A 24,552-nucleotide genomic window follows, 5' to 3' on the forward strand; every position below is an offset into this window, starting at 1 on the left:
TGGATGTATGGCATTTAATAATCCATGGAAAAAGAAATAAGACATGACAAAAAGACAATTGGCGCATGACAAGATAAGAGGTATTTGACGTTTTTTATGTTTTGTGAAATGTAATGTAATACAACTTCAGTAAACTACTGGAAACACTGGCTGAATGTACGTGCTGTTTTCCATCACGTTACGTGGCTTTTTTCTGTTTCTTCTTCTCTGCCTCCTCCTCCTTTTCTTTCTCGATTTCTGCCACCAATGTTTCGATTTCCTTGGACTCCAAAAGCTTCACAAGGCAAGCACAATAATCCCAGATCATATTTCTGCACTACAAATGTACTTGTGGTGGACAAGACAATGATCACTGATTTTGCCTATCCATTTTTACAATCTGGCCTGCTTGTGTACAACTATACACTGTATTGTATACTCTATATTCAAAATACCTAACATTATATATAACACAGTAGTTCAATTTTACAGACGTATGGGAGCTGAATTTTGTTTTGGACCACTAAACTATCATCAATGGAATAACTATGGAGAGAAAGTAGTACCTTCAGTGGCTGATTCCTTCTGATGACAGCAAGCTCGATGTTCTTCCCACCAGACTGCACAACCTAAACACAGATCACGTGACTGTCAGCGTGGAACAGGTCAAAGGGACAGGGAGTTCAATTCACCTGCTGTTCAGACAACCAAAGGCAGAGATCTCAAACCACGGTCCTGTAGGGCTGCCATGTCTTCGGTGTCCTGCTATCAGTAGCTAATCTAGTCCTTGGAAGGATTATTTGTTTCGTGGTCACAGTCACTGAATGATATTTTCTTCACTTCTTGTAAACTGAGCAACAGTACAGGCATTCAAGGGATCTCATAGTAAAATATCAGCGATCAAATATTCAAATACTCATCATAAAATGCACATTCTCACAGCTAATAAAAGCCAATGGTTCATATGTACACACATGCACAGGTGTGTCCTTACCTCCAGTAGCGCTTTGATGGCAAGCTTGATGGCGTCGTTGTCCCCGGTGATGGCTTCCTCAGTGTAATGCTTCTCCAGGAATTCCCTCACTGTCTTGGCACTGCGACCAATCGCATTGGCCTGTTCACAGAAATGGAGGGAAGAGGGATTTCCTTTACATTCTGGCAACTGTACTGCCTTCACGAATACTCAACACAGGGAAAAGTAAGGTCAGGTCACATATTTGATTTTCGTACGTGGATAATTATCCAAGTTTCTATGGGAAGACACAGAAATGCCGTATTTCATTTTCACAGTTTCACCCACCTTCCATGCATGGTATGTTCCGGAGGGATCGGTCTGGTACAGCCTGGGAGTGCCGTCATAGTCGAAGCCGACAATCAAAGCGGAGATACCAAACGGTCTGCGACCGTTACTCTGGGTGTAGCGCTACGGTCGAACACAACACAGGACCTTCACACATCCGTCGCAGGACATATCCCAGAGTACATACATTAGCCTGAGATGACAGGTTAACTTCAGTTGATCAACAAAATGAACATTTCTCTCGATGATAAACAACAAATGGGTATTACTGGAAACAGGAAATAGGACAAAGAAAACTGTGTTCTTTGGTCCTAAGGTTTATTGACAGTTTTTCAAAAAGACCAAAGAGTACGCACTAGTTTAAAACATTATAAAAACTGAATAAACACAGTTATTAATCTGACATTCACATACAACCCCCTGGAAACCTATTATATCACCGTACAGGCTTCTCTGGATTTAATCAAAATGTATTTGCTTGCTTTAGACCACAAATTCCAGAATGCCCTAATACCAGCCATTGTAATGCCGGAAGGTCATCAGAGACTACAAAAACTGTATGGGTGAATGAAAAGCGTGCAATAAAAAACTGCAATGATATTTCTTAAAAACCCCAGAAAGTGGACTGTCTCTTTAAATATGGGTTGCCTGCCTTTCACCTGTTTGAGGGTTGCGATGTAGCGTGTGATGTACTCCACAGTGACCGGATCCTCCACGGTCAGCCTGTGGCTCTGGCACTCCACCCTGGCCCTGTTAATCACGATACGAGCGTCTGCCGTCAGCCCTGCGGAACGGGAACGCACACAAATTCAGCCTTTCGACCCCAAACACGTGCTTCGTACATCTTACAGAGTGGTCTCGTTGAGAAGAGCAAGAGGCTGATTTTATCAGTAATCTCGAGCAGGAAGTTTCTGCCATTAATCCTTTCACCAGCTTCCTTTATCCAGAATTCAGCCTTTCACCCATTTCATTTATCCAGGAAAAAGTTAACACAAAGCATGGCATCCAACAGGGGAATCTCATCCAGAAGGCACTTAACGTAAGGTATAGATGCCTTTTTAAAAATAAAATATTTCACAATGGTACCTGAATTGTGAGATAAAGGAAGTGATCTTAATAAGGTAGGTGCAGTGAATTGAGTTTAAAACCAAGAAGGTTGGATGTTCACACCCTGAGTTATAGCCTTATACACTTGGTAAAAAGGTACTAAACTACATGCGCTTCAGTACGTATTCAGTAAAATTCAGGGCGCCACCAGGGATTTTGGGGTCGCATAAAAAGATCTCACAATGGTCCCTGCCACCCCAGGGCCCTTGGAATCTTCCCAACCCCCCACCTCCCCCAAACACCCTGAGAGAATTTTCTGCTGCATAATCTGGGAAGCACCACATTACCGGCAAAGGCCATGCAAACGTGCTCATCAAGCGCGCAGATCTTGCGCACGGTTCTCTCCTCTTGCAGTTTTGCCACGGACTTCTTCTCAACACCAAGGACGACGATATCCTTTCCTCGAATGCCGACCTAAAACAAATAAATAGCCTAAATGCAGTCTCGCTATTCTTCAGATGGTCACGTTGACAAAGAGACTAGATTTATTCATGAAGGCTAGCAATCATATTAAATAACCAACAAATGTTATATTTGCACGACTATCTGTGCACATACCATTACGGTTTTTTAAAATTATGAAACCATAAGCCCTAACTTTTATAGTGAAATGTCCTGCTCCGGCGGTTAATGGAAGTAATGATTATTCCTTATTATAGCTAGCTTACTGCATCTATCTAGCTGACATAACAGTCCCCAGACATTAGGCTTCATACTTCTGAACAGAAAAGGCACCGATCTTACAATGGCATTGCCAATACGCAGCACGCGAGCTAGCTAACCGGACAGTTCATAGATGTATTGCAACCTAGCAAATGTTAGCGTAACGCAATATGTAACGTTATGATTGTGAGTACCGTTAGATAGGCAACCAGCTAACAACCAATCCATTTACAGTTAGCTAATTGTTAGCATTATTTTGGAGATAGCTAACACTAGTCAGACTCACAGCAGTTGAGCCTTTCTTCACGGCTTCTTGAGCATATTCAACTTGGAAGAGGTGACCATCTGGGGAAAACACTGTAATAGCTCTGTCATATCTAGCTGCCATTGTAATAAAGGCCTTAAAGCAAAGTTCCGAGTGTAGTTAGAGTGCAGAATCAGCTGTAAACATTAAATATTATAGTGTTAACTAGGGAAAGATTAACTGGTTACATCAATCCTCCCTGTGCTTGACTTCAAAATGTGGAAGTACGCGTGCGCGTGAACCTGGACGATACCACCACTAACAATAAAAGTACTGGGGTCATGCCGAACAAAGCGTCATGCCGGTTTTAATCAATGAACTACAGTTCAGAGGTTTTAATCAAGCTCGGAAAAAAATGTATTTTAAAGAAAGTTACAGAATATTTAGAAAGTTTATTCTTAGCCAATACTTCATGATATTATATCTTAATTTGCACGTATCCAACTGTAATCTAAAGTATTTAAAGTCAAATAAATTTGAATTTGCAGCACCAAGAGCCGGAGTTCCAGTTGGGAGTTAGTAGGTTTGATTTCTGCGTTGGGCACTTGGTCTATTGTTTAAGGAAAATAACCAGCTTTGTAAATGGGTTGTAGCTATGTTAAAACATACAAAAAATAAGAAACTCTTGTTTCATGTTTCTTATATGACCAGAAGGCTTTTTCAGCAATCTGCGTCATACATTTCACATAAAAATAAATTCGCTTTTGTGTGTACCAGTGGTGTGTCTGTGTAATGACTGGGTGACGTAATCTTCTGGAGTGATTTTTTTGGGGGGGTATCCTACTCTTACCTATCGATCCATCCATCCATTATCTATTCTATACCCGCATATCCTGGGCAGGGTTGCGGGGTACTCTTACCTAGTTGTACCTAAATAAAGTAAATAATATTTCTCAGGATTCCCATCTTTGAAGCCTGCTGTACATATAAATAAACAAATCCACATCTAGACTCAGGTGTTGGATGTTGAGTGAACATTGCAGTTTAGACTAGTATGCCTAACATGAATTATGCATGCAAAAACGGACTATGTCTTGAATGTTGCTAGCTACTTGTGTTGGTTCAAACTTCCAGTGCATCCCGCCACTTGAGAACATACCACTTTCCTCCCTTGCTTAGCTGTCTGTCGGGTTTCGGAGCAAATCATTAAGAGCGGGGAAGTCGGTTAATTTTGAAAAGTATACACCTTTACAAATTCCGCTTCGAGTCATGATCATCATTTAATTTGTACCCAAAATACACATCAAAGTGGACACATAGTCACAGAATAATTGATAATATTTTATTTTGATTGTTTCTTTTATTGGCATCTTAACCTCCCCTCGCATGGACTGTTACATTGAAGAATCGCATCATCTGTTCCGTGCAGTGTGGTTTGAGCTCTGTTGAATTGCATTTGGTTGATTTGTCATATTTTCGTGATTTAAGAAATAAGAAAATATAATTACAATGTCGGTGGCGTTTGCAGCACACAGACAGCGAGGAAAGGGTGACATAACGCCGGCAGGAATACAGAAGGTAATTATATTAGTTAAGTTGAAAATCTTAAGGAGCGTTAGCTGGCTAGCTCCACAAAGTCGTGCTCAACGGAAAAGAATTGGTAACAATTGCTGGCGCACAGATTGGGTTTGAGGCACGATTAGTAGCTGCGTTAGCCAGCCAGCAGAGTGAAAATTTTAAATCCAAATAGAAATTAAGGTATAGTTCATTTACATTTATTTTTGCAGCAAATTACTGTTATGTGATGAAGGCCTCGCTGCTAATGTGGCTTGATAGCTAGCTAGCTTGCTATCCAACCAGCTAAACGGCGAATTGCCTTTGTTAGCTTGCTACCCTGAGACTAGTTGCTTTCCCTGTGAATAGCTCGATTTCCAATTGTTCATCATGACTTGTGATAGATGCAGCGGTACAATTAAAATAACTTTAGATATAGCTAACTTGCGGCTGCACGTTTTCATTATTTTGTATTGAGGTGGTTTTGAATGCATTTTTAAAATGAGTCGGTTGCTTTAGTCTGCGTTCGACGAAATAAAACGTATGTAGCTACATGTACGATAACCAGTATGATTGATGCTATATTGGACGAAAGTGGCCAAATCGTTATAGCTAAAACTTTAATCTCAATTTAAACGGGTACGATTCATATAAAACTAACAAATAAGTAGTTGAATATAAATACCACAAGCACTAGTACCAATGTTGTTTTCAAGCCTAGTTAAGTTAGCTAATTGAATAGTCGAATCACGTAGTAGTATGCTCAATGGTAATCCTGCTAGCTGCTCAATTGTGGTTCATTCTGATCAGCAGCATAGCGATAGCTAGCTATCTTAATAATTGAATGCATTTATGATTTATGAACATAGTTCACACATGCCTAGCTTTTAGCTGGTTCAGTGTATCTACTAGACTACAACAGTAATACCCTTTAGGGTGTTTCTTGAGTTGCTAACGCTGGGGTGAGTTAGGGAAGTTCCATTTGAAGAGGTTCGTTTCGCGCGCGCGAGAAGAAGCTTAAATTAGCACTGTGCATGTATGCACCAGGTCCTGTCAAGTGCAACGCGCCTAGAAAAACAGGTTTCCATCTATTTGCATGTTCTCGAGCAGGAAAGTCATTTAAAGCACTTATTCGAACCTTTTTGATTAATGTGTGTAAGTTACTTGGCATGTAAGCAGCTGCCCTTCAGGGTTGAATGGGTTTCCTTTCCCACATGCACACAATGAATGACACTAATAAAAACGCGATCAGTGTGTTAAGTTTGCCTTCAGGTTTCTGTGTTTCTAAGCAGTCTTTTTTCCTGTTAGTTGTTAGATGAGAACAATCATCTCATCCAATGCATCATGGACTTCCAGAGCAAAGGAAAAACTGCAGAATGCTCACAGTAAGTAGCTACTCTCTCTGTTTTTTATTGTAATGGTGTGGTACAAATATTAAACTGATTTGTCTAAATTGTCCCCCTAATAATAACTTGTGGAATATCATCAAGCTTGTGATGTCATCAGCCATGGCTTTAACGAAAAACTGCATCCAATTTAAGTTCTGCAAACATAAAATTTAGGAGGCCTATTTTATATGATGACTGGGATTGCCTAATCATTTTGTTAATTTTTCACACCATTTGCACCTTTTTATTGGTGTGGTGCTGGAGGGTAGTGCATGCATTCTGGTCTGACAAGTTTCCATGTTTCAGCATTTAGTGGGGGAAAATAATTGGTTTAACAAAATGTGGCTCTGCAAAACCTTTTTTTTTGTGCCTTTGCAGGTATCAACAAATGCTACACAGAAACTTAGTTTACCTGGCAACAATAGCAGACTCCAATCAGAACATGCAGTCTCTGCTTCCTGCTGTGAGTATTCATGACAGGGAAACTATAACTGGACACACTTGCTCTTTTTTAGCTGTGTAACACATTTTTACACCAACACAGTGAATAAAGGGCCTCCAAACACATTGTAGGGTTTTGATGCAGGGTTTATATTGCCTAACCTGTGTGTGTCTTTCAGGAAGTCACAGGTATACCTGCAAATGTGTATGCAGAACATTAATATTAATCCGGGCCCAGTTTAGCCCGCATAGATGTCTTCAAAGTACATTTGCACCAGCTGAAGGAGATTTAAATATTTTTTGCCCACATTGTGCTCTTAATTTTTTGATTAAGTCAGTCATTTACATCATTCTGTGTTTTAGCTACATTTATTGGTACGCTTTTGAATTGCGGCTGATTGTTAATGTGTCCCGGTGTACAATGTATTTTTGTAGTGCATTCAGCTAATTTGATCCAGGGTAATTTATGGAAACGAAGTGTGAAGTCCAGAAACCCTACGTCAACCCCCCCCCCCCCCCATTTCACCACACATATCCTACATATTTGCACTCTAGCAGTATATCAGTATATTCCTCTGTCCTTATCAGTAGCATTGTGCACAGTATTAAAACATAGATCTGTCTGAATCAAACACATTTGAGGTTCGTATTTTGAATTGGTATTTCACACCCATTATGAGCAGAACTGCCGCAGATGGTGCCTTCCTTTGTGAATGTTCTTCTGAGTGGGTGGAAAAGTACAGATTTGCATGCTGTTGCCCAAAATGTTCTTTTAAAAATAATTTTCTTTTCTCCAGAAAAATTATAAATGGCCTACGAGAAGAGCTCACAGACAACCCAGACGAAAAAACGATTTGAGGAAATTTGTGTCTATTCCTGTCCATGTCGTTGTTCCTTTTTGTCTTAACCTGTATGAAGTGCACAGTCACATAGCACCAGTGGGTGCATTCATTTTGTGTCTTGCGTAGCTGCAAATCCATTCACAGTATTGTAGAGCTAGCACTTCAGCTACAGCGTGGAAAGGCAATGTTGGAATGTTATTGAGTCTGTGTATTCCGTCAGACTTTATGAATGGAACGTTCTAGGACAACGGTCCTCAACTCTGATCCTGCAGGGTCTTTTGATTTTTATTACTCAGCTCCTGATAGGTCAGCTGAGAGTTTACACAGCAAGCTCACCTCAGCTGGTTTCTTGGGGGTGTATATTATATGATGATTTTTGAAAGTAACGAAAACACCATCTGACCCTTTGGGGGTGTCCAGGACCAGAGTTGAGGATCACTTTCCTAGGAGAAGGAAGATGGCCAATGCATAAAGAATGGTGCTGTGCACAAAGGCGCAATGTCAGTGTGATGTAGCAGAATTCCGCGATGCCGTCATTTCACCCTTTGACCGAGGGTCATTGTTCACCCAGATTTTCTGTACTTGATTTCAGAAGTCTGAGTCCCCCACCACAGAGGTTAAGCATGAAGTGAGTATTTGCAGAAGTGACCACAGATGATTTTGATCGTGCTACATGTGTAAAAATATGCAGGGTCTTCCGCCATTGGCTGGGATGGGGTACGGGTCAGGGGCACGGGTGGGTGGGAGGAGTTAGTGATACTGCAGATTGTTGTAATCGTCGCCTTTTTGCAAAGGCAATATTTGTAACCGGATTTGAAATGATATGAGTGGGATATTGAGAATAGTTTGATACTGTTTTGATGTCACATGAAGTCTTCTACCTTGAAATGTGTCTCTAAGCGTTTATCAAGTTATGGAGCAGCTTCCTTGATGGGCGGGCAGCAGATCTCTTGGCCAATTTAATGTGTAGAATTGATGGGTCTTGTGACCTCTTGACTGACTGCTTCTTGTGCAGGATGCTAGGCTTTAATCCTGTTTAGAAGTCAGTCAGCAGAGGGGAATAAGTGGGGCGACATAGCTCAGGAGGTAAGACCGATTGTCTGGCAGTCGGAGGGTTGCCGGTTCAAACCCCGCCCTGGGCATGTCGAAGTGTCCTTGAGCAAGACACCTAACCCCTAACCCCTAACTGCTCTGGCGAATGAGAGGCATCAATTGTAAAGCGCTTTGGATAAAAGCGCTATATAAATGCAGTCCATTTACCATTTACCATTATGATTCAAGGTAAAAGTATTTGTGTGACATCATCAAAACTGCACCAATGGATTTTTAGGCCTCCAAGTCTATTTTTAGGCCTCCAAAGGCAGCCAAAGCCTGCCCAGGCTGAGAACGACGACCATCACTAATTTTACTGGATGGAGGGGGATGGCCTGACGGTCTACCGCAAAGGCTACAGGAAAAACTAATAATAAAATGTATTTATTTATTTACTTATTTTGCTGATATCTGGAACCCGTTTTGGTCAAAATGTGTGCTGTGACACAACTGCAAATGAAGTCGTTCAGCGTTTGCCTTCTCCATTTTGGCTCAGAAGCCTTACTAATGGGCTTGCCACCAGGCTGTAGTTGCCTCAGCCTGTCGTTCAAGCTCAGTTGAGTTCATGTTTATGGTCACGCTATGAAAAAGAACTTGGACTGTAGCCAGTCCGTGTTTAGACTGAAGTAAAAAAATATTAATGTCACATTCAACCTAAAAAAAAAAACGTGCCTGTGTACTTCATGCATGTAAAGTACGGAACAAGGAGAAGAGTTCATCATTTTTAATTGCTAGTGTTAGACAAGGTTCACTCATTTATATACATGTGTATTACTAGTATTATTTATTTTTAAATTAAATAATTACAGAATTTATGTGTTCAAAATAATTAATAACATACTTAGAACTATTTAAGCTTCCATGATTGTGCTGTTTAAGCAGTCATTTACAACTAAGAAATAGCTGTACTCTTAAAAATTCATCTGTAAGTTAATAAGTTCTAGGCTGTGTTACCTCAGATTTGTGTATAACAGTTGTGTGTTTATTTCTCTGTACTCTGAGATGTAACCAGCCGCACACTGTGTGAGAAAGACCGTTAGAAAACAGCAAATCTCTTTCAAGTCGAGAAGTTGCTTGGGAACATTCCCGGCTAGTTTGGATCTCAGAACGATTTAGTCACAGGTAGATCTGTGCTTTTGGATGGGTCCAGCCCTGTATTGTGGTCCTGCTCTCGGGTGTCTTCGAGTTGGAATGCTGATCTGGAATCAGGTTCCCTCGTCTGTATCCTGACCTTATCAGCTATGAGCTAAATGGGTGAACTGATCCAGGATCAGGGCATTTGATGTGTAGATATGCGGGTCTAACTAACATCTTACTCTTATGATCAGTCTGACAGTCACAACCCATTCCATCATCCACAGCATCCAGCTCCAAAACTGTTTATTTTTTTAACATCCCATCTCTCCTCTGTTTCCTGGTATCTCATCACTTTCCATCGTTTTTTAACTTCATTTCTTTTTCTCTCTCCATGTTCAATCCTCCTATCTCTCCATCATTTTGTAACACTCAGCCATAGCCTATCCCATCGTCTGCATTTCTTCCTCCATCTCTCCCTCCATCACTCTGTTTCTCCGTAGAGCAGCCAGCGTCAGTAATCACTGCCTCATGTTCTGCTCAGTCGGTTTATGGCCCCCCCTGTTGTTGCTCCGTCTGCAGCCCCCCTCCCAGAACGTGCCCATGGGACCGGGCGGGATGAGCCAGAGCGGGCCCCAACAGCCCCCCCACGGCCACGGCGGGCCCCCGGAGGGGCCCCCCACGCCCCACATGCAGGGCCAGATGAACGGCCAGATGCCCGGTAAGCCTCCACCTGCCGACTGTCCAGGTCGCCTAGCAACGTTGTTAGAGCGGTGCCAACTATAGTGACATCACCATGGGGCATCTTGTTAAGTGAGTGGAGGGAGAATTGGGGGAACCAAAAAGCCTCGTTTTTGGTCCAAGGTGGGATATCCTCTCTTTAGATGTAGTTCATTATTTTAACCTCTTAGCGCATTGCCCCTAGTGGTGGGCACGCCCGCGTGCCTAGATTACTAAAGTCAAACATTCGGTGCTACTGCAACCAACGTGTGAGATGAAAACAGAAACGCGTTGTTTCAGTTTCATTAGTAGACGATACATGACAACTATGCCGAAAACGGAGTTTCGCAGCCCCACCATTGTCGCTCCGGTCGTTCATTTAACACGCACCCCCTCCCTGCAGTCTCATCTAAAAAACACCCCCCACCCTTGACATAATGGACAATATTGTCTATCCTGGCATTAATAAAAATATTCTTTCACCACTAAAAAATCGTATTCCGTCATAGCAGCAAGATAAACCCGACAATAGCACTAAGATATGCCTATACAGCAGTGAAAACGCTGCTCACTGAATAACGAAATAAACAAGAAAAGGTTTTTAAAAATGATACCATGTCATTCTACAGTCAATATCTGGGACTAAATATTGAATAAATATAAAACCTTACTGTTGGTTTTACGTGTAGAGATGTCCCTTTTGAGACTGCGTGGTCATATATTGTCTTGGACAATCCGTTTGGGAAATATAGGCGCATCTGTGACGCCTGGGTATCTTCCAAAATAGCTGTGCGTAACACCACACCTGTTGTTTACGGCGTCGTCGTCCTTTTTAGTACAGTCTGACTTGATTTACAATTCATTTATTCGGTAGGCGAGAGTATAAGCTTTCTAACGATGTATAACATGTCTAATTCTGCTTTTGGAATAGCGTTTTATAGGTCAGCGTAACAGAAAATATTCTTAGCATAGCATTCACTTACGCAATCACTCTGTTAGCAGACAAATACGATGCACCTAACGAAACGTGTTCAAGGATATTTCGTAATTTCTTGGAAAATACTATTATTATTGAGGACTTCTGAACATAGCTAAATCATATGTTTGCTGATAGACCTAGCTGACATCGTTTTCTGGAGCAAAACAGAAGCGAATAGAACAATATCATTGATACCGTCTCTGTCTCTATCTACTGAACATAGAGGAGATTTCATCATTGCTATGTAAGTATTACCGTTCAAAATATTTCGGTTATATACGTTATTTTTGAAATTGAGTATCTTTAAATAGGTTAGTGGTGTTATATAATGTAAATATTTTACACTGTAATGTAAGCGTTAGACGGAAGTGTAATAGTTTTTGTGAAGCATGCAACAGTGATGACGTCATAGCTGGAACATTGCCAAAACGTGGTGGACGGGTGAAAATTGTTTTCATGTTGTCTCATCCCCATACAAGAAAACATACGAGAGTACAGAGTATAGAAATACACACGAGTTAATTATTACACATTTAGGTACTGTACCGCATTGTGTGACAATGTTTTTGCATTATTTTTTTAATCTGATAGCAATGTTTCATCTTAAACCCTCATAAGGGGCTCATTTATATGCTTTATAATGGACAAAAAGCATTTTATTCAATTTTGGAGAGATTTTGGATATGTTTCTGGACACCTAGCTATTTTAGACCACTGTACTGACTGAAAGCTTGTAATTCCCATTTGAAAATTATGCAACAGTGATTTTCTTGAGTCAAAACAGTTGATTTGTAGTGAAATACATGGATATGTTATGATTTACAGCAATGCATAATTTAGACATTTTGGATAGATTTGGAGATGCTGGGTACACTGCTTAGTTTTTGCTTCATACATCTATAGTAGTTCTACATATCCACCCTTAGATTTTATGAACTTGTGGTCAAGACGTTTTTGACCTAGCACATGTATAGTTTAACCTCCTGCATATATTCAATCTCGCAGTATTTCATTGCAAACTTAAAAAGTGCAAATTTATTTTGGATTTTTTGTCAAAACAATTGCATTTGTGGCACTTTATTTCTTCCAAAATTATGAATATAAACTAATCTGTGTTAGTATTGTAAATTGTACAAATGTCTTGCTTCATTTAAGCCATTTTTCAAGTCTCTGTGGTGTTCACGTCTGGAGTTATAAAGCTTTAAATAGGGTACCCCCTAAATGGGCAAGGATTGGCAAAATTTGGCTTGTGCCTTAAGAGGTTAATATGTTTTAAAATTTGTAGGCTGACTACGTATTTGTTGGTAGTAGATGTGTTATGTTAGTGGAGCAAATTCCATGTTTAGTTATTTTGGCCGGGGGGAGCATCCTGTACTGGTTTTTAGGGGGTTCTTGTGTTCTCTTTGAAGGACCCAACCACATGCCCATGCAGGGCCCCGGACCCAGCCAGCCCCCCAACATGCCCCCAAACAGTTCTATGAACGTCCCGCCCAGCGCGCACGCGTCCATGGGGGGGTACAACCACGCGGTGGCGCCGACCCAGGGCATGCCCCCCGCTCAGGGCCAGATGAACATGGCACAGGGTCAGCCAATGGGAAACTACGGCCCGCGCCCGCCCATGAACATGCAGGCCAGCCCAGGTACCAGCAGTAAGAGAGCTTCCATATTTACTAGGCGCGTAACGATCCATCAGTCCGGATCCATGTATCGGGTAGCAAGAGCAACAATCAACCTCATCATCACTTGCGCTAGGCCATTTTTTTTCTGTTAAATGTTTCATTTCCTCCCCAATCTCATTTTGGTTTTATTGTACATAGGAACAGGATTGTGTTAGCTGGATCATATATGTATTGATCGTTTATTACTATATCAGATCGTTTTGCAGCAAAATTTGTGAGATTGCCAAATATTGAACTGTTACAAAGAATCTAAATCGTATCCTAGTGTGGTGAAGCCTGAGGTTAACACTCCTAATATTTACCATTTTCAGATATATTTGTTTGTGTGTAATCTCATCGGCATCTGAAATTTAAAAAAAAAGGCTTTTAAAAAAGCCTTGTAACACTTGAGGAAGTGAAAATGTTCATTGAATATTTGGTTGCCTTGCTCTTGTGTTCCCAGGTCCCATGATGCACCAGCAGCCCCCCTCCCAGCAGTACAGCATGCCCCCGGGAGGCGCACAGCACTACCCGGGCCAGCAGAACCCCATGGGCATGATGGGACAGGTCAGCCAGGGGAACCACGTGATGGGACAGAGGCCTATGCCTCCGTACAGACCCCCACAGCAAGGTAAGGCGCAACACTTCTGCTCTCTGTCAGTTCCTTACAGTCAGGAACCACTCCTTCAGCTGTTTGTTTATCATTTTTACCAGCGTAACTCACAAGGAATGCTATAGAGAGATCTCTCAAGTCAAGAAATTGCTTAGTAACAGTTACTGCTAGCTTGGATCACAAAATGCTTCAGTTAGAGATAAATTATGTTGTATCATAGAGTTGGAATCATGGAGTTGGAATGCTGATCTTGAATCAGGTTTCCCTTGTCTGTGTCCTAACCTTATCAGTTATGAGCTACCCTTAACCACACCTTAATCTGTTGATTTATCTTTTTGTACCAGTGTAAGGACTGAGCAGCACTTGACTCTTTCTATCTGCTTAATAATAAAGTTGGCAAGTTGGACAATTTTGTTGGACAAATAGAATTTGTTGCATTTTTCCCTCATAGTCATAGTATATCGGTTTTTGATATGGGCCTGTAATTTCCATACTGTGCACCTCTAAATATAATGGTAATAATAATGAATGATAATGGAATTAAACCCAGCCTTGTACAGCACCATTCAGTACAATCTCTAAGTGCATAGAATCAGCCGCAGCTGTGCATCTGTGTTGACTGTGCTTCCTGTGCAGGGCCCCCCCAGCAGTACCCAGGCCAGGAGGATTACTATGGGGAGCAGTACAGTCACGGTGGCCAGGGAGTCCCAGAAGGTAGGAGCACTCATCATTTTTAACATTTGCAGTACTGTAATGGTAAGGGAGATGGGCCTGTAACTCAAGAGGGGCCACGTCGTCTAACTCGGGACCCACACACCGACCCGTGGATGGAGTTGCGTTCTCATGGCCTGACGCTCACCTGCCCCTGTGCGCCCCCTGCAGGTACCTCCCAGTACAGCGGTCAGCCGGAGGCCTATCCGCAAGGCCCCCCCCAGCAGCAGGGCTACCCCCCTCAGCAGCAGCAGCAGCAGTACCCCGGCCAGCAGGGCTACCCAGGCCAGCAGCAGGGATACGGTGGGTACCCCGCTTTAAACAGCAGCCCGAAGTCAAAGGGCACTGCCAGCACTTCTCTGGGGAACACACAGAAACAAACTCGGTGAACCGGGTTGGGCTCAGTTCCATTACAGTTCCAGTCAAATCAGGAAATGAATTGAAATTCAGTTCATTGAGTGAAAAAATCCTCGTGGAACATTATGTGCATTTTTCAGTTCATCGGTTTGAATTTGAATTTATTGAACTGACATTGAAGCGACCCCAGCAATACCAGCTGAAGTGTTTGATTGGACGCCCTTGGCATATTCGCCATTTTCTGGTAGTGAGCATTTCCTAGGAGTTTGGCTCGGTCGTCTTTTCATTTTACCCTTTCCCCCTCATTGGCTCAGTTAAATTTTTTTCTTGTGAACTCCTTTTCTTCAGTCACCTTCCTCAGTGCTCACTGTCAGAAAACAGGGACATGGTAGGGGTCCGTTTTTGTTCTCTAAGGTACATTTCCTGTCAACGTTCCCTTACGGAATCTTATATGTACCTGAGAATACTAATATAAATGGGTAAAGGGTACAACGAGTGTATCTTCGAGGGCACTGCCCAAATGACAAGCCATTGTACACCTATAGGTACAGTATTTTTCTGTCACTGTTGCTTCTGAAACTTTTGAAGTTGCTTGGTGCTAACTTTTTCCTTCCGCGTTGCATTAACACTGACTGTGGTACGTACTGCACGATGAACCGGCGCTACATTTATCTGCGAAGAGACACTTGCATCTGTGAACTTTTAAAAGCGGGGGACGCGGACACTGCGCGGATACCCGCGTCGCCGATCGCGGTCTGCGGGGGCTTCATCACGCGAGCGCGTCTAATGTGTTTAATGAAATGTGCCACTGAGTTCATTTGCAGCCCTATTCATAGTTTTGACACGTCGTCGGAGGGGCACCGAACCCCGCCTGGAGCCCGCGCTATTAATACCGCTCAGACACGGGTGACCAGCGAACGCAATTACAAACCGAGCCAATGACGGGGTGCTGTAACCACCTCTTAAAAGTTTACCGTACAGCTACGCTCTCAGACTGCGGGCTCTCAGTGCCTGTCCTTAGCTTTCAGCCATGAGTATGAAAAGGGTGTTTTTAAGTTCACCCTTTAAAGAGTGTCAATGGAATGACAGCGAATTAAATATTCAGTTAACTTCACTTTGTCACTGTCTTTCCTTGTGATTTATTACCCGTCACACCTGCTTAGAATTCTCTCATTCTCTTATGTTGAATATTTATATTGTAATGTACATTTATTTATTTTAAATTTAAATGAGAAACTCCCAATTATCACCTGCAATGATGCTTAAAATCACAAATATGCGAATGTTCTTAACTGAGCATCCTAATGCCGATGTAACAGTTTTGGAACACTGGCTTAGAACTTTGGGGAGGTGGGGGACATTTGAAAAGCTGCTCTTCAAAGCGTTAAACCCCTCTGTCCTCCTCTTGCCTGCAGGCCCGTCTCAAGCCCCCCCAGGGCAGTACCAGAACTACCCCCAGGGCCAGGGGCAGCAGTACGCCGCCTACAGAGCCCCCCAGCCCGGCCCGCCCCAGGCGCCGCAGCAGCGCGCCTACGGCTACGATCAGGTGAGCACAGGAGCGCGTGCAGGTGCGGGCGTGTTCGCTCCACGTTTTCGGGACGCGCACCGCCCCAGGGCTGAGGTGTCCCAGCGTGTTCGCGGGGCTGCTGAGGGCGCTAGCGCTGTGCGTGCGGGAGAGGGAGGATCGCTGCGGAGAGAGGTCGAGAGGGGAAAGAAGGGACGGAGAGAAAGGGGAGAGGGTGGGTGGGAGAGAGGGAGAGCAGGATGGGGGAGAAAGAGAGATAGAAAAAGAGAGCAAGAGAGTGAGTTTTTGGCCGTAACACATGGGTGCTGTCTGTCCTTGCGCTCGTGCACACAGGTACACACACACACAACACATTACATGCCTGTTCGCTAACTCATAATGCTATACTGCCCTCTGGTGGCGTGTCTATGTATTGGATAGTATTGAATATAACTGACACAAAGTTAACTTGAAATTGCCTTATGGTGCACAGTAAAACGGAAAACCATTGGACATTGGGCTGGTTTTTATTTGCATCGATAAACATGGCATTCAGAGTACACACATTCTTCTACACTTAATTTATATTTCTTATTTATTTGGCATTTTCCTACTGTTTTCTATTTAAGGAAGTTGAGACTTTGTATTTAGTTGAAATGCCTTAACTGGCGGCTGATTGTAAGGTTGAAGGAAAACCACAAAAACCTGCTGACAGTTGGAGGTCCCTGTCATGGATATCTTCTAGCCTTATGACCAGCTTGGTTGATACATTTGTTTCCTTGTGTATGAGAGTAGAAAGATGCAGAAGACTTTTCCAGTGTGTACTCTCTAAAGTGACATTAACACATGCCTTCTTACTGCCCATAGGCTCAGTATGGGAGCTACCAGCAGTGAGGCTCGTTTGGGGACTGGAGCACGCACTAATCGCCCTTCTACTCCTGGATCTGCATCTCAGCTGCTACCGTTTGAGCCTTTTTAGGACTGTAAATGTGAGACTGTTTTGTGTTGTTATTTCACATTGTGCCCCCCTGTCCCACCCCTCACCTCCCCCCCTGTTCATGTGTAGTCTTGCGTTTTCTAACATTGCGTCTGCGTTTTCGGGGCTTCCCGTGCGACAGAGGGGAAATTTAGCGCGGTTCGCGGGAATCCCGTCGCCCTCGTCTCTCGTCCAGCCCTCCCTCCCGCACGACCCCGCCTCGCTCAATTCGACCGCCAACCCAACGCGAGTGAGATTTCTGGCAAAGAACGTTTCCTCAGATCGAGAGAAGGCGCGGTCCGTACGCTCGGTGCCGACGGGAAAAGCACTTGTGTTCTCGGGGCGAGCGGATCTTCAAGCAGCGATGCCTTAAAACAGGAAGCGCCCGGTATTGGGAAGGCTCCTCCTTCCACTGCCGAAGTCCTTCCATTTCAGATTGTGAAACCAGCAGCGTTCTTTTATTTCAGTTTGAAATGAGACCCGTCAATGCTACATCCCATCCAATGCGATTTTCTTTCTCCATTTTTATATGAAGCAATAATCAAGAGCAGAGTATCGTTTTGTCTGTAACATTCTTGAAAGATATTTTGTATCATGGTTATAAAAAAAAAAGCAATGTACAAATGTATTTTATGCTTTTAGATGGAACTGAATTTGTATAGTGAATTGTAAACAAGTACCAGTTGTTTTTGTTTCATGTGTTTTATTTTGAAAGAAAAACTTTTTTCCTTTAACGAGTTTACAGGTTTTTTGTTTACAGATTTTGTCTGGCTGCGACCACAACTAGACCAGGTCACATGATCCCAGCAACTAAAGGGGTCAAGGCCTGTAGTGCACATGCTGCACAAATGGCGGCTTGCTCCTCTCAATGGCTCCAACAATGTTAAAAAGCTCTGAAGAAAGAGAGTCCACAAGTGTTCAGCAGTCAGCATCGGAAGAGCTGTGAAATACTGTGGTCTCTGATGCCCCTTCCGTGGGGTTTGTGTCTTTGCTTTTGTTTTGTTTTTTGTTTTCTCAAAAACTTGGAAAAAAAATCTTTATCCAGAATTTATATGCATTCGTAGGTCAAGTGAAGTTATTTTTTAAGACATTTTCCATAACAATCATAGCTGTCCTTTGAATGTGGACTGCTGATTGACCGGTTTTGGACATGCATTTTTCCTGAACTAGGCACTAGAACTGTGAAACTCCACTGCACCCCACCATACCCCAGCCCCGCCCCCACATTGTATTATTGCTGCTGCTTTCAGCTTCCACGCTCCCCACTGTGTCCACAGGTGGGCGTTCCCTGTGGACCCAACGTGTCCATTACGAGTATTTAAAACCCTTTAACCCTTTAGGCACCAGTAACATTCCTGCAGACTACATTTTACAGGAAACATCCATTTCACTGATATTCAGAAAAAAAGTCATTTATACGATCATGCATTTTGGTTAGTAATATGTTTCTTTGTAAATTATCCTTTAAAAAATTAGCTCTCTTTGTATGTGTAGTACTTTATCTGAGGAGTTAAAGTACTTAAAATACATCGGGGCTAGTGCCAAACGATGAGGAATCATGTCGATGGCGTGCGTTTGAGGGGGACAGACATGTTCTGTGTAGCTTAAAGCAGCTTCCAAGACCACCAGCTTGTGTGGGTGTCATGACCACCACAGTTTTCCCCCTCTTTGTATTTTGTTGTAGGTTTTTTTTATTTTTTTTTTATTTTTTTTTTACTTTTGTCACAATGTAAACTTGTCACTGGATATGAACAAAAACATGAAATAAATTATTGTGATTTTTTTTTCTCATTCTGTTCTGGCGTGTTGTTTTGTGAAGAAAAAGAGCGAATGCCTGCTCGTCTGTTCTCTCAAATATACAACAGCGTTATGGTGCAATGACCAGGGGGGAAAAATGGAGAATAATTGGGGCCTTTTTCTGCATTTTGCTATGGAAATGTCTGAATGGGGGATTTTCTCTGACTTGCACCATTCCACCTGACTGCAAACACGATTTTGTAACTGCCGTAAGTCGGCGAAGCATGTCCTGTGTAAAACTGCATACATTACCAAAAAGCAGTATTTGGGCCCATGGAAATATCCGGTAAGCATTAGTATGGGCGTGCAGAGGTGGCTAATTCCAGAAAAGGGTGCCAGCGGACCGTAATCTCCACGCGGGGTCAGCCATGTCCGGCAGCGCTGTTGTGGCGGGCGCGTTTTAATTGGCGCTCTTCGTGCCTGGCAGCGCCCCTCCGGAGCCGGGGTCGGGGAGGGAGTGGGGGGGTGGGAAGAGTGAGCATCCCCCCCCCCGGGGCCCCTCTTGCAGATGGATCACGGGCTGATTGGGGATCAGTCCGCGGGTGCGCCGTGGGGCCTACCTGATCTGGTGTCACGCTTGTGGCCCCAAACCCCTGCGAGACCCCGCGTCTCCGCGGGCGCCAGAGCAGAGCTGTCCCAGACTCCGCATTCCGCATGCTTCAGCATCAGCCACCGGCGCTCAGAGCCAATCCTCAGGCCTCACAAATCCAGGCTGCAGCTGGGCGCACGGGCTGCCAATTCTGAGCAGTATATGTGCAGTTATGTGTTCGTGTGTGTGTGTGTGTGTGTATATGTATATACGTGTATATGTGTATACATATATATATATAATATATATAAATAAGGGCTGTACCGATTAACATATTAATTAGTCTGAGTCATCAACTAACCATTCATCACCAACTAATTTTAATTAAAATATGTCTTTTTAATATGGAATTTTAGCATTAAAAATGCATTAATCAGTCACTGTTATGCTGGGGAAAAATGAAGCGAAGTGCCATCGCCAACATCTGGGCCGTAAATTCTAGCATTTACGTGGGTATTTTGGTTAATTGGATAGATGCAGATGGAAACGTGACCACAAAGAACAAATTGCTCTGTGTGTGTAAACGGAGCTTTTCACATAAATATAAGGGAGGTGTGTGTAGCTTACAATAACACCTGCAAGCAAAGCATTCCTTCATAACTTCTGTTTGTTAGGTGAACAAAAAACGATAACGGGCAAGCTTCTATCAACCCATCGGAGTGGGCTAAGTGCATGAAGTGAAACAAAGACTCAACACATCTGGCTCAGGTAGACTGGAGGCTTGTAATGTTAAGCGAAGACTCAACACATCTGGCTCCGGTAGACTGGAGGCACACAATGTTAAGCGAAGACTCAACACATCTGGCTCAGATATACTGGAGGCACACAATGTTAAGCGAAGCTCAACACATCTGGCTCAGGTAGAATGGAGGCACACAATGTTAAGCGAAGACAACACATCTGGCTCAGGTAGAATGGAGGCACACAATGTTAAGCGAAGACTCAACACATCTGGCTCAGGTAGACTGGAGGCATGTAATGTTAAGCGAAAACTCAACACATCTGGCTCAGATATACTGGAGGCATGTAATGTTAAGCGAAGGCTCAACACATCTGGCTCAGGTAGAATGGAGGCACACAATGTTAAGCAAAGACTCTAGGTTTAAGGCCAACGGCACTGAGTGCAGTCACCAACTCGAGTGCAGTGTGGATTGCATCATACGGCCGGCTTGTTAACATGGTGGAGAGCAAGGTCAGGGGCAGTCCTACGGCTAGAATGGATTCCAATGAACGGTTGGCATTAATATCAGTGTGTAATAAATGGATCTAAACTTCCCCAATGATGGGAAAAACGAACCCGATATATATTTTTGTGTCTGGTTAACACACTCAGTATTTCTGTGTGTTCCGGAGGGTGGAGGATGCGCACGGTCAGTTTGGGGGTGTGTCACTGCGGTTTGGCGCACGGTACGGGGTGTGTGTGTGTGTGTGTGTGTGAATCCTGCCGCAGTTGGAGCCCCCCTCCCCCCCGCCGTGCCCCGCCCGTACAGACGTGCTCCACGACACAGCTGTCTTCCTTCCATTCCAGAGCGCGTTTACACCCAACAACCCCCCCCACACACCCCCCTCAGAGCGAGGGGCCACTTGTCACTTAAGGGAGCGGGATGCAGATGGCGTGGCAGATGTGCAGCCGCGCCATGTGACTGGGATGTGTTGGCGGCTGTGAGCGGAGTGGAGGGGGGGTTGGGGGGGGGGGGGGGGGGCGGGTCGCCCCGGTAGTTTGGGCGCGGCGTAGCGCTGGTCCCGTCTCTCAGCGTCTCCCGCCGCCTCAGCCCTGCTGCTTCACAGCTGCCCTCTTCCACCCTGCCCAGCTGCTGCAGGGCCCCCCTGCGCGCCCCCCGCAAACCCCCCATCGGCCCCCCCGCCGCCTTCAGCTCCAGCCTCGGCCTCAGCTGCGCAGACGCCGTCAGGCCTCCCTTTGCGGGGGGGGGGGGTAGGGGGCCGGGGATTGTTGGGTTCCTGGGGTGTACCGCACGTCTCCACCTGCCTCTCTTCCGGGCGACTCTTAGGGGCGCCTCTGACGGACGTGCGCGCCGTGGAAAGCGTTTTTACAGGAGGCGCTGAAGGAGGCGCAGGAATGTCAGACGGCGTGTCGGAAGCGCGCGGTCCTGGGTCTTCGCGGCGGGTCAGCTGACGTGTCGGGGTGCCGCGTGCGGGACGGGCCGTCCGGACCGCTGAGAGAGCGCCCGGCCGGCGCAGCACGGCGCCCCGAAACGTGCCCGCGTAGACGGTTCGGCTGAAACGCTCGGTCTGCCCGCCCCGCTCAGCCCGTCGCGCCCATCGAGCCGGCACGCGCTCTCCCACAGCGCTCACGCTGTCCGTCCTTTCAAAAGCTCCGTTTGCCGTCGTCTTGTGTTCTAGCCGTTCTTTTAACACAGTTATTGGGAATCATTACAGTTGATGTGATTTTGTAGAAAAGGAAAAACAGCGGCCTCCTCCCTTTTTGAGCTTTAGGATGGCTCAGAGCAGTAGCAGACAACTGTCCACTTCATTTTATGATGTACAGACCTATAATTATGTGCGCGCGTGCGTGTGTCTGTGCGCATTATTTATATACGTGATCTACCGTCTTCTCTCTGTAAACACGGTCACTGTCTGAAATTGCACGCTCAATATTTTTTGGGAGTAGAAAAAAAAAAACGAAACCCCCTCACATCAAAGCGTTTTTTTTTTTCCCGGATCCGGCAGATAATCAAAGCGGCAATTACACGGCGGCGGTGGCGGAGAGGTGAAAAAGCTGGTCGGGTTTTTACTAACGAGTGTGACACAATCCTTCGGGGAGGAATAAGAGGTGGTTATGTGGAAATGCACTACCTTCTCCAGCTAATTGGAGATGTGTCACGCCGAATAAATGGAGCAAAACAAGGCCTGCCTGCACCGGAGCGACACCCTGGGGGACGGGGAGGGTGCGGGGGGGGCGTGGGGTGGCTGGGGGGGGGGGGGGGGGGGGGGGGGGGGGGGGGGGCTGGGGGCGGGAGGCTGCAGGGTGACGGGGGTCTGCTCGTCTAACACCCCCCTCCTCCCCCCCACCCCCATCCCCCCCCCCACCCCCCCCTTTCCCCTCCTCTCCCCGCCGTCCGCTTGCCGATCTGGCCGGTTATGCGGACAGATGGGAGCGGGAATGATGGCTCGTAATAAATCCTCGCGACGGTGAGCCGTTCCATCGCCCGCCGTCCATTTACCTTCGCTCCAGCGATGAAGCGCCTGCCGCAGCCATTACCGCCGCGCGCAAACGCGGCTGCGCCAGTCAATAAGCTGTGTGGCTCTGTAATGAGTCTCTCTCTCTCTCTTTTTGGGGGGGGGGAAGTGCTTTGTGCGGCGTGGTCGAAGATAACCTAATAAAGGCCGGTTCTGCGTGACGCGAACCGATCGAAGATGACCAAATAAAAACACAAATGAGCAAGGGGTGTGAGTCCCCCCCCCAAGCTAAACAATCTTAAATCTATATGGTTTGTCTTCTTTTTTTCAACCTCTTTTTTGTCTTTTTTGTTCAGGTCCAGTAGCACACAGGGTATTGCGCTGGCTGTATAGACACTAGTGTGCCTCACAACTTTGGGAGTTCTTAATCTCTCTCTTCTAGTTTATCTTTCTTGAATCCAAACAATTTGAACCGCCAGGCAAACCCTAATCCTGACTGCTCTACCAACATTATTTTGTTTATAAAAAGTGTGTTTTTTTTTAATACAATCAATGAGTGTGTAATACCCTCAGGTACTTTTACCTATCACTGGACATGTCTTTTCTGAACAAGGGGAGTGGCAGTCAGGGAACCAATAAGGGGCTGTGAGCAGGAAGGTTTTAGGTTCAAATCCCAGCTACAGGGTGTTGTTGGTTGCAGTGGCATGGAGGAATGTATCGCACCTGAAAGGCTTGCGTAAACACCTGCCGGACTGGCATGTGGACGTGTGCGTGCGAGTCACGGTTGCCCAGGGTTACGGCCAAAGCTGAACAAAGGAGCGATGTCCCACATGTCTGCTAATAAATGTTAGACATCAGAGCTATGTTTGTCAAACAGCAAGGTTATATCGATCCCCGTCCCTGCATTTGGAGAAAGCAACAAATCCATAAAAATGCATCTCTCTCTCTCTCTCTCTCTACCCCTCTCTTTCTCTATCTCTCCCACTCTCTTCTCCTCCTCTCTCTCTCTGTCTCAAACTCTCCTTATTGATTTGTTTTTCTCTAAAAGTCTTAATTCATATGCTAGTATTATCCACTCAAGAGGTCTTGTAGGAAATTGCCTGGGATGCTCTAATGTACTAGATCTTTGGCCTTTACACCACGGGCATACATTTGTCAGATTTGTGCTGCAGCCTATGAACCGATTGCTTATTCTGCTGTTGTCCTCCAGCTCTCTCTAAACTCTCTGTAAACTGTTGTGTTTTTCTTCCAACCAACGTGTGCAAAAATACAGTCGGTCACCGTGCAGCATGCTTTTCAGGATGACTCCCAGGCAGTAAGACCTTGATCACGTGATTTTGTGCACCAGCAGGAAGGACATAGAGAAAAATCGGGAGAAAATTAAAAAACGTTACGGTCGACATAAAACAAAGTAATGTAGCTGAAATATCTACTTACCTTCTGTTTCAAAATATGTGAGCGTACTGTAAAATGAAGTACACGAAATACATACTTCCCTTCAGTTAAATTATTGTTAAGTTTTATTTGGTTTATTTCTTTATTTTGGGGAGGGGAAGGGGGGAATCTCCACTGAGCCTGACTCTGGGACCCTTGTCCCCCCCGTAGGACTTAGATAGACCCGTGTCTCTGCGGAGCACGCAGTCCCGCGTGCGAGGGATCGATACGGCGCGGGCCCGACGGGGGGGGGGGGTGCGCGTCTGAATTAGAGTCCCTCGCGTGCCGGGCCTCGCCGCGCCTCGTTCTGCGGAAATGAGAACATCGATCGTTCCCCCCGGGCCTCCGGTGAGACATTAACCCGGGGTGGCGGATTGAGGCGCGGCGCCCGC

General features: G+C 44.9%; 2 protein-coding genes across 4 annotated transcripts; one reads left to right on the top strand and one right to left on the bottom strand.

The window, feature by feature from the left end:
- Nucleotides 1–3,594, bottom strand: LOC118233031 (proteasome subunit alpha type-7-like). Its single transcript, XM_035428334.1, has 7 exons — nucleotides 3,336–3,594; nucleotides 2,674–2,800; nucleotides 1,939–2,063; nucleotides 1,280–1,402; nucleotides 974–1,093; nucleotides 546–608; nucleotides 1–274 (listed from the first exon to the last, which is right to left on the bottom strand). Exons 1-7 carry the CDS (start codon nucleotides 3,435–3,437, stop codon nucleotides 179–181), a joined length of 756 nt encoding a protein of 251 aa, XP_035284225.1. The 5' UTR covers nucleotides 3,438–3,594; the 3' UTR covers nucleotides 1–178.
- Nucleotides 3,595–4,471: 877 nt separating this feature from the next.
- Nucleotides 4,472–17,265, top strand: ss18 (SS18 subunit of BAF chromatin remodeling complex). Of its 3 annotated transcripts, none has more exons than XM_035427766.1 (11): nucleotides 4,472–4,871; nucleotides 6,156–6,232; nucleotides 6,614–6,698; nucleotides 8,111–8,146; nucleotides 10,267–10,405; nucleotides 12,793–13,032; nucleotides 13,505–13,672; nucleotides 14,291–14,368; nucleotides 14,537–14,668; nucleotides 16,138–16,268; nucleotides 17,094–17,265. In XM_035427766.1, the coding sequence occupies exons 1-11, from the start codon at nucleotides 4,803–4,805 to the stop codon at nucleotides 17,118–17,120; spliced, it is 1,182 nt and encodes a 393-aa protein (XP_035283657.1). In that variant the 5' UTR covers nucleotides 4,472–4,802; the 3' UTR covers nucleotides 17,121–17,265. The 3 variants fall into 3 exon arrangements, with proteins under 3 accessions (XP_035283657.1, XP_035283659.1, XP_035283660.1); XM_035427769.1 differs by lacking the exon at nucleotides 4,472–4,871 and adding an exon at nucleotides 4,966–5,051; XM_035427768.1 differs by lacking the exon at nucleotides 8,111–8,146 and having other exon boundaries at nucleotides 4,475–4,871; nucleotides 12,793–13,023.
- The last annotated feature ends 7,287 nt before the right edge of the window (nucleotides 17,266–24,552 follow it).

Source organism: Anguilla anguilla, chromosome 8, assembly GCF_013347855.1.
Source record: "Anguilla anguilla isolate fAngAng1 chromosome 8, fAngAng1.pri, whole genome shotgun sequence".
NCBI classification, from domain to species: domain Eukaryota; kingdom Metazoa; phylum Chordata; class Actinopteri; order Anguilliformes; family Anguillidae; genus Anguilla; species Anguilla anguilla.

Bases quoted from the DNA above. Each gene is read 5' to 3' on its own strand.
- ss18 (XM_035427766.1), top strand. From the start codon at position 4,803: ATGTCGGTGGCGTTTGCAGCACACAGACAGCGAGGAAAGGGTGACATA. The intron at 13,033-13,504 runs GTAAGAGAGCTT...TTGTGTTCCCAG, and splicing joins GGCCAGCCCAGGTACCAGCA to GTCCCATGATGCACCAGCAG. The intron at 14,369-14,536 runs GTAGGAGCACTC...CGCCCCCTGCAG, and splicing joins TGGCCAGGGAGTCCCAGAAG to GTACCTCCCAGTACAGCGGT.
- LOC118233031 (XM_035428334.1), bottom strand. From the start codon at position 3,437: ATGGCAGCTAGATATGACAGAGCTATTACAGTGTTTTCCCCAGATGGT. The intron at 2,801-3,335 runs GTGAGTCTGACT...TATTTGTTTTAG, and splicing joins TGAAGAAAGGCTCAACTGCT to GTCGGCATTCGAGGAAAGGA. The intron at 2,064-2,673 runs GTAATGTGGTGC...CCCGTTCCGCAG, and splicing joins CGTTTGCATGGCCTTTGCCG to GGCTGACGGCAGACGCTCGT.